Raw genomic sequence first — 9,912 nt, forward strand, 5'->3', positions numbered from 1 at the left:
TTAGAACATGAACTACTCATTATTAACAAAAGATAAGCACTAGGAAAGATGAACATGCTTATTAGACATATATCCCACCACAGTCTAGAAACTATGAAAAAAGCACTGGTTTCTCCATAAAAGCTCATTATTTTCCCCTCTGGGTGAGAAATATACACTCCCTGCTCCTTACAATTCCCCTTATATGGTGGAAAAGATGGTTGATGCTTTTACATTCCTATAAACTAAGCTGTGAACTTTGTACATACTATAAATATTTCATGAAACTGATGAAAGCCAAATACCTATGCTCCAAAAATACGTGGCGATAAATTGATGTGTCACCATCCCAAGTAAGTTTGGACTTGTGAGTTGCCATACCAAAAAGGTTGGGAACCACTGAAGAATGTTAAAAGAAAAGGGAAAAGAGAACCCTACTTTCTCTTAGCTTTTCTATTCCTGCAGCACAAATTAACTTGAAGGCCCTGTCCACTTCTGTAAGTCTTCTACCAAATTTAAGAGGGGGGGGGGGTAGAACTGGCAGAAGGACAGAGGCTTGGCTAGTAATCATGGCTCATGTTTGTAGGCACCGGGCAGTAACCACAGGAGCCTAATTCAAACATAATGCAAACCAGGGAGTGAGCGAGGGAATCTGAGAGTGTGAAGGGAGGAGCACATGACCCTGAGAATCAAGCCGTGGTTTGGCCATGACATTTGAGCCAGGTCCTTAAAAAGCAGCCATAACAAAAGTATCACCATCTCAGCGAACTTAATCAGCCTGGTATAGAAGGCAGAAACTGGAATCAGAAGCATTGACCTCCACCAAAAACTCAACATAAACTTAACTGCTAAAGCCAATTAAGACTTGCAGATTTGTTTCAAAAGTAATCTTCAATGAGCTGCTCCCGCCTCTGCTCCAAATTTATGTAAACAAAGCCCACAGCCCATAACATTTCCATGGCTTACCTCTTTCAGCTTTTCCATCTCTCCAGCAGCCTCTCCAACAGGTAGAACACATTCCTTGGGGCCCATCTGAACTAGCAGAGCTTCAAGGTTTGAAAACTGGTCATTATCTGGAAACTCACATACTTCCAGCTTCCTCACTAAAGTATCCACAAACCCAACTCCAACAAGTTTTTGCCCATCAGCTGAGGATACCCGAATGCCCACAACACCAACCGAAGATGACATATCGTGGTTAGAAAACAGAACGTCTTCAAAATGGGCAAGGTTCCCCGGAGAGCCCTATTTAAGAAAGAAAAATCACAGTTTGAGAGTTTCTTCACCTATGTATCTGGTCCACCTGCCTCCCTCTCCCTGCATTAGACAGACCTTTTGAAACACCTATTTGGGTAGTCTTAGCCTGAATAGTTTCTTCATCTCGCCTGAGGCCTCTTGCTGACAGATTCAATGCAAACTCTAAAGTTTCGACTGCAGATTCACAAGGCTTAACATGGATCAGCTTCCTCATCATTGTCTGTGGGTCTAGGATTCTTAATGCAATTTAATGTCCCTTATGCCCTTAAAAGGATCTCCAATCTCATTTTCGACTGGGCAAATGTGGAGTCAGTAAGCTTTGCAAGGGTAAAGCTATGGCCACTCATTGGATCCTGGGCTGCCATGGTTAAAAAGTAAGTTTCCCCAAAATGCACAAAAGCAAAACCACCAAAACTGCAGCAACAACAAAATCACTCAAAAAGTGATTAGATTCGTCAAGACTAGATTACACTAGATTAGCCTAAGCAGAGAAACAAAACTGGTGGGTGGTGAAAAGAAAAGAGAACATTGGCAGGGGGTTTGCTATCCCCATTAGCAAAAACAAGAGAACAAAAAAACTAAAGGCTCAAAATTCAAAAAGCAAAAACTTTTATCAACAATCTAGGTGCTGTCTGGGCCCATAAACCAATGTTGGTGAGAGAGGTTTGGAAGAGATTCGTACTCAAGGAGAGAAAGGGGGGGGGGGGCAGAGGTTGCTGTAAGCCTGCTAAGCAACACCCACTCTGGCAACTTGAGCTCTGGGCTCAGATTAACCCTTTTGTGCATGCAAGTGTGAATCAGTAACTGTATGTAACAACAATGACAATTTAAATATGTGGCAGAGAATTGCAGGCACAGACTTATTATCTCAGGATCTAGGCACTGGTCTCTTATTCACCCAAATAATTATTCAGCTCTCAACACGACTGGTGCTTTGTGATGCTTTTTGAGTGCTGCAAGGTGCCTCCAACTGCTAAAGAATAGAACCCAAAATCCTAATGGATAGCAGAAAGGCAGTAGGAAAATGCATCTTACTAGATATCAGATGAAAAGCACACACAGATCCGCAATCAGAGCAGTAAGTATTTTATTTACTGCAACTGTTTGTGATGAAGACTTACCTTATATGCCAAATACCACTCTCCCTCCTTGGTGGATTTATTTCCCGCCTTATTCTTATACACCTCAGCCCTGTAGCGACGAATCAAAAGCAGATTCCTCAAAAAAGATTCAAAGTTCATCTTGCTAAGCGCAACACTTTCAAGTTTCCGGTTTCCTAGGAGATGAGAAAGCAGCGTAAGGAAAGTGGCTGACATACCACACAGAAAATTTGATCCATTGAAGTGCAACACATTTGATTTTGATGGGAAAGTTAATTTGCTCCTGTTAAAATCAAACATGCTCAAATTGGTGTAGATTACATTCATGATAGCTCCCACACTTACTGTGAAAAGATTTTTTTTAAAAAAAAGATTAAACAGCTTAGAAAGTAAACATAACAAAGCAAAAGGCAAACAAGAAATCACATGATGTATACCTTTCCTGTTACATATAGACAAAGGGCTTACATACTGAATCAAGACAGTAAAATACGAGCTCTAAAATAAATCTCCAAACCACAGGTGTAAACTTGAAGGAGGGGTCACCTCCCCAAGAACTTAATCCGTTCCAGAAGTCCATTCTTAAACCAAAACCGTTCTTAAACCGAGGTGCACTTTCCTAATGAGGCCCCCCACTGCCAGTGCCCTTCCACCATTCGGATTCCGTTCTTAGACCAAGGTAAAGTTCTCAAACCGAGACACTATTTCCGGTTTTGCTGAGTTTGTAAACCGAATTGTTCTTAAACCAGACTGTTCTTAAACCGAGGTACCACTGTATACATTCAAGGCAACATAATTAACAGGAAACTAAATTATTATCTTAAAGATTTCAAAATAAAGCATTGCAAAGGAAGTCAACTACAGAATGCACATTTAACAAAGCAAAGTTAACACAAAAAATCAAAAGAAAACATTACTAAAGGAAGTATAAAATGCACATTTAAAAAGGCATAGTTAAAGGTAAAGGTACCCCTGCCCGTACGGGCCATTAGCAAGAGAATAAAATATTGTCATAAACATAGAACATATCTACAGTGGTACCTCGGGTTACATACGCTTCAGGTTACATACGCTTCAGGTTACATACGCTTCAGGTTACATACTCCGCTAACCCAGAAATAGTACCTCAGGTTAAGAACTTTGCTTTAAGATGAGAACAGAAATCGTGCTCTGGCGGCACGGTAGCAGCAGGAGGCCCCATTAGCTAAAGTGGTGCTTCAGGTTAAGAACAGTTTCAGGTTAAGAACGGACCTCCTGAACGAATTAAGTACTTAACCCGAGGTACCACTGTACTGGGTAGTGGCTCAAGCTCAATGACCTGGATATGCACTCAGAGACAGCCAAGATACCATCAAAATCACTGCAAGTCATGCTCCGTCTCACATATTGACAGTCTCACATGACAGACTCATTTACAACACCAACTGCACCACAGGTCTATATGTATGTCTGTGTGTGTGTGTGTGTGTATGTATACACACACATACACGATGCCAACCAACTTATATGCACGGTGATATAGTATACACATTTTCCACGTGGAGAATGTTCCCATCAATGGTGGCCATGTCCTAATCCACCTGCAAAATTACTAAAACCATACAGTTGGGATTAAACCCTACTTAGTTCAGTGGGTTATGGGACGTGGGTGGCGCTGTGGGTAAAACCTCAGTGCCTAGGTCGGCGGTTCGAATCCCCGCGGTGGGGTGAGCTCCCGTTGCTCAGTCCCAGCTCCTGCCCACCTAGCAGTTCGAAAGCACCCCTAAGTGCAAGTAGATAAATAGGTACCGCTTTATAGCGGGAAGGTAAATGGTGTTTCCGTGTGCAGCACTGGTGCTGGCTCGCCAGTTGCAGCTTCGTCACACTGGCCACGTGACCCGGAAGTGTCTTCAGACGGCACCAGCTCCCGGCCTCTTGAGCGAGATGAGCGCGCAACCCTAGAGTCGGTCACGACTGGCCCGTATGGGCAGGGGTACCTTTACCTTTAGTTCAGTGGGACTAACCCAGCACTACCTAGAGATGCCCAAGGGTTGAACCTGAGACCTTCTACAGGCAAGACATATGCTCAGCCACCGAACTTACAGCTCTTCCCAAACCTAAAAGAGAAAACTAAGGTGCTGCACAGGCCACTTGGTCCATCTAGACAGCTCAGGACCATTTACACTAACTGGCAGCAAGCTCTCCAGTATTTCTGACTGAGCTCTCCCAGCCATACTTGGAGATGCCAGGATTTGGAAACTAACTTTTTTGTATGGAAAGCAGAGTGCTCTAGCATTGAAATACAGCCCTTTCCCACTTCTCAGGCACCTGAGAGCCACTGGTGATCAAGACTTTTGAAGCAATGGGCCATTTTAATGGAACTGGTTTTTTGTTTTTTGCTTTTGTGTATATATTTATTGCAATGTGATGGTTAGCATGTCGGACTAGGACACTGGAGAACAGAGTTCAAATCCCAACTTTGCCACAAAGCTCACTGCCAGCATAACCTACCTCACAGGCTTGTTGTGAGGATTAAATAAGGGAGAGGGAGGACCATATACAGTGGTACCTCGGGTTACATACACTTCAGGTTACAGACTCCGCTAAGCCAGAAATAGTACCTCGGGTTAAGAACTTTGCTTCAGGATGAGAACAGATATCGTGCAGTGGTGGCACAGCGGCAGCAGGAGGCCCCATTAACTAAAGTGGTGCTTCAGGTTAAGAACAGTTTCAGGTTAAGAACAGACCTCTGGAACGAATTAAGTACTTAGCCCGAGGTACCACTGTATGCCACCTTGAGCTCCTTGGAGAAAAAGCTGAGATATAAATGCAGAAAATGAATAAATAAAACACATATAACTTTTTTTTAATGCTTTAAACTCAGAAGTTAACATAATCTCTTGGCTTTACTTCTGTGTTCTAATTACAGGCTCTGCTTTCTTTATAACTCAATTAGCTGTTGATCTGGCAGAACTGTTTGAATAGCATTTCAGTGTTTCCCAACCTTGGGCCTCCAGCTGTTTTTGAACTACAACTCCCATCATCCCTGACTAGCAAGACCAGTGGCAAGGGATGATGGGAATTGTAGTCCAAAAACAGCTGGAGGCCCAAGGTTGGGAAACACTGGATAGATGAGTGTTATTTCTAGGAATCTCAACCAAAACAAACCCCGACTCTTGCAGATTCTGAAACCCACAAGCGCACAATCGAAACTTGATGCCGTATTTAACTTGACCACATGCAGACTCCCCACCCCCCACCTCGGCAGCAGGCGGCTGACTCCCACTTCTCCCCCGCCCTTCCCCCACCCCCACCCCAATTCATTTCAGCTCCTGTTGTTGCTGCAACTTTGCGTTAGAAAAAGAATTATTTTCCTGCTTCCAAACAAAAAGAACAAAATGCGCGTGTTGAAGAAGGGGTTACTTTTTATTCCCATTTTATATTGTAAAGCTTTCCTGCGGTCCTCCGCCGAAGGGCAGCACAAAAAGCAAACAAGCAAGCTTCCTTAGAGGAGCTGTTGTTATGAAAGCATGTTATGAACCGTCCTGGGTCCTTCGGCTGGAGGGCGGCATGTGAATTTACTTAATGATGATTGGAAGAACGGCAACAAAGCATGTGACGAACGCAGAGGCAGCCCCATCATGTTAACAGAGCCAGCGTCCGACAGAAACCTGGGGGGGGACCAACCCCCTTTATAATATAATTATTATTATTATTATTTATATCCCGCCCACCCCAGCCGAACCCGGGCTCAGAGCGGCTAACAATAAAATGATACAACATTCTAAAATCATTTCATTATAAAATTTACAAATCTAAGATAAAAATTATGGCTCTTGGGTAGTTCTTGAATTGTTTTCCTTGGACTAAGAAGCTCCTAGAGAGAAAGGAATCTGCCTTTTTCACAGGGTCTGTAACTAACAGCCTAGCTGTTGGATATTGCATCAAGAACAGATGTGTTTTATATTCTGTGGACCCGTCCCTAATGCTGTTGTTTTTTTTACCACATCTTTTCTTTGAAAGAGCAAGCATGTGGTATAATGGGCTAAGCCGAGCGGGGGGTGGGGGGCGGTCCTTGGGTTCAACTTTACCTTCAGCCTTGAAACTCACTGAGAAATTTTGGGCCAGTCACTGTCTCTGAGCCTAAGCTACTTCACTGGGCTGTTGGGAAGGTAAAAGGAGGTAGGAAAATCATGAGTGCTACTTTGAGCTTCTTGAAGGAAAGACAGAATATAAATGTAATTTATATTTCCCTTCCGAGAGCCGGCAGCCTCCGGACCCAGGTCTCCCCCCCCCCCCAGGCGCCCTTACCTTGCGCCAGCATCCGAATGACCGTCCGCGTCTTGAAGACGTCGGCGGCGGCCAGCAGCGCGTCCCTTCCATGCACCGTATAGTAGTCGCCGCGCTCGAAGAAGCGCACGGTGGTGTCCGGCTTCTCCGGCAGCGCCAGGATGGCGCGCACGAAGCCGCTCTCGGCGTTCGCCCCGTCGGGCCAGCACGCCTCGCGCGCCGAAGTCGAGGGGGAGCCGCCGACGGCGATGTCCACCGAGACCGCCAAGGCCGCGTTGAAGTCGGACGCCATGCTGCCGGAATCTCCCGCCAACCGAAAAAAAGAAACCGCCCCGCTTACTGGTCGCGCCTCCTCAGACGCCGACTGCCACGCCGCCCTCTCGGCCGCCGTAGCGAGTCACGTGCTCCTCGGAGCCCGCACGAGCCCTTGCCGGATTGTCATGGCAACGGATGCGCGCGCCGCGGCGAGTGAGATTTTTCAGGGCCCGTTTTGCGCATGCTCTGGAAATGGTGGGCAGGCTTTTGGGCTCGCCTTCCTGCCCCCCCCCCTCTCTCTCTCTAATGAATGAATGAATGAATGAATGAATGAATGAATGAGGGTCTTAGCCAGGGTTCAGCAACCTTAGAATCACAGAATCATAGAGCTGGAAGAGACCACAAGGGCCATCGAGTCCAACCCCCTGCCAAGCAGGAAACACCATCAGAGCACTCCTGACATATGGTTGTCAAGCCTCTGCTTAAAGACCTCCAAAGGAGGAGACTCCACCACACTCCTTGGCAGCAAATTCCACTGTCGAACAGCTCTTACTGTCAGGAAGTTCTTCCTAATGTTTAGGTGGAATCTTCTTTCTTGTAGTTTGGAACCATTGCTCCGTGTCCGCTTCTCTGGAGCAGCAGAAAACAACCTTTCTCAGCCGTGGGCCGGTCCACCGTCCCTCAGACCATGTGGTGGGCTGGACTATATTTTTTTTTGGGTGGGGGTGAACGAATTTATGAGCCCCACAAATAACCCAGAGATGCATTTTAAATAAAAGCACACAATCCACTCATGTAAAAAGCTATGGTTTTCCCAGTAGTGATGTATGGCAGTGAGAGCTGGACCATAAAGAAGGCCGAAGAATTGATGCTTTTGAATTCTGGTGCTGGAGGAGACTCATGGGAGTCCCATGGACTGCAAGAAGATCAAACCTATCCATTCTGAAGGAAATCAGCCCTGAGTGCTCACTGGAAGGACAGATCCTGAAGCTGGGGCTCCAGTACTTTGGCCACCTCATGAGGAGAGAAGACTCCCTGGAAAAGACCCTGATGTTGGGAAAGATTGAGGGCACAAGGAGAAGGGGACGACAGAGGACGAGATGGTTGGACAGTGTTCTCGAAGCTACCAGCATGAGTTTGACCAAACTGCGGGAGACAGCGGAAGACAGGAGTGCCTGGCGTGCTCTGGTCCATGGGGTCACGAAGAGCCGGACACGACTGAACGACTAAACGACAACAAAAACACGTTGATTCCTGGACCGTCCACAGGCCAGAATGAGAAGGCGATTGGGCTGCATCCGGTCCCCGGCCCTTAGGTTGCCTACCCCTGGTCTTAGCCATGCTCCGCCCCCACCTGCTGTGTTTACTCGGAAGTCCAGCCCTGCTGAGCTCTGCGGGCATCACTGCTTAGTGGTCCTTGTCTATCATACCTCCAGCAATCCCCGCTGAACTTTGTGGGACTGGCTTCTGAGCAGACAGGCATAGGACTGCGCTGCTAAATGTGCTTAGTTAAAAATATAAAAAGAAGTGCCCTGCTGGATCAAAACAATGACCCAGGTAGTCCAGCATCCTGCTCTCAAAGGGGCAGCCAGATACCTATGGGGGAAACCAGGGAGCAGAGCATGAGCCCAAGAGCACCCTCCCCCCCCTCCTGTGGCATTTAGCAACTGGTGCTCAGAAGTGTTGCTGCTTGTGGAGGCAGAGCATATAATAATAATAATAATAATAATAATAATAATAATAATAATAATAATTTTTATTTATACCCTGCCCTCCCCAGCCAAGACCGGGCTCAGAGCAGCTTACAAGCAATAATAAAAACAAGATGAATGATTACAACTTAAAAACAAAAATAAAATACAACATTAAAATAATGGAACATCAAAATATTAAAATGTAGCCTCATCGCAGGAGGAGAAGGAAAAGAAACAAAAAAGAGAGGGAGGGAATCAAATTGGCTCCAAGCCAAAGGCCAGGCGGAACAACTCTGTCTTACAGGCCCTGCGGAAAGAAATCAGATCCTGCAGGGCCCTGGTCTCATGAGGCAGAGCGTTCCACCAGGCCGGAGCCAGAGTTGAAAAGGCCCTGGCTCTGGTTGAAGCCAATCTAACTTCCTTAGGGCCAGAGACCACTAGGGTGTTGTTATTTATGGACCTTGAGGCTCTCCGTGGGGCATACCAGGAGAGGCGGTCCCGTAGGTACGAGGGTCCTAGGCCGTGAAGGGCTTTACAGGTCAAAAGCAGCACCTTAAATCTGACCCTGTACTCCCCCGGGAGCCAGTGCAGCTTGAAAAGCACTGGGTGAATATGCTCCCATGGCAGAGACCCTGTGAGGAGCCTCGCTGCAGCATTCTGTACCCGCTGGAGTTTCTGGGACAGCTTCAAGGGCAGCCCCGCGTAGAGCGAATTACAGTAGTCAAGCCTGGAGATGACCGTCGCATGGATCACTGTGGCCAAGTCGGGGCGGGAAAGGTAAGGGACCAACTGCTTGATGCGGCGAAGGTGGAAAAATGTCGCCTTAGCTGTTGCTGTAACCTCCATGGAAAGGGAGGCGTCAAGGATTACACCCAAACTCTTAACGGAAGGCAATGGCACTAATTGGGCCCCCACAAGAGAAGGCAGTTGGTCTCTCATCCCCATCCCATCCCGACCTAGCCATAGGACCTCTGTCTTCTAAGGATTTATTTTCAATCGGCTCCCACGAAACCATCCAGCCACAGCTTCCAAGCATCTGATCAGTGTGTTCGGGGTCGAGTCGGTGTGGCCATCCATCAGCAGATAGAGCTGAGTGTCATCAGCATATTGGTGACAGCCCAGCCCAAAGCTCCGTATAATCTGGGCAAGGGGGCGCATAAAGATGTTAAAAAGCATCGGGGAGAGAATTGTACCCTGTGGCACTCCACACACCAAGGAGTGGCGCGACGACATTTCCCTCCCTAGTGCCACCCTCTGTCCCCGACCAGAGATAAAAGAGCACAACCAGTTACGGGCTATGCCCTGTATCCCCACGTCTGCAAGGCGTTATGGCTAGTAGCTTTTGGTAGCCCCCTCCT

General features: G+C 46.8%; 1 protein-coding gene across 1 annotated transcript in view; it reads right to left on the bottom strand.

Moving 5' to 3' along the window:
- The window catches only part of MSH2 (mutS homolog 2), a 51,252-nt gene extending 44,275 nt beyond the window's left edge, over positions 1 to 6,977 (bottom strand). The window contains exons 1-3 of the mRNA XM_081903843.1: positions 6,627 to 6,977; positions 2,358 to 2,512; positions 946 to 1,224 (exon numbers count right to left, since the gene is read on the bottom strand). Coding sequence (XP_081759969.1) covers positions 946 to 1,224; positions 2,358 to 2,512; positions 6,627 to 6,897 — 705 coding nt within the window. The 5' untranslated portion in view covers positions 6,898 to 6,977. The remainder of the gene's footprint in view (positions 1 to 945; positions 1,225 to 2,357; positions 2,513 to 6,626) is intronic.
- Positions 6,978 to 9,912: the final 2,935 nt, after the last annotated feature.

Source organism: Podarcis melisellensis (assembly GCF_964234715.1).
Source record: "Podarcis melisellensis genome assembly, chromosome: 3".
Taxonomy (NCBI): domain Eukaryota; kingdom Metazoa; phylum Chordata; class Lepidosauria; order Squamata; family Lacertidae; genus Podarcis; species Podarcis melisellensis.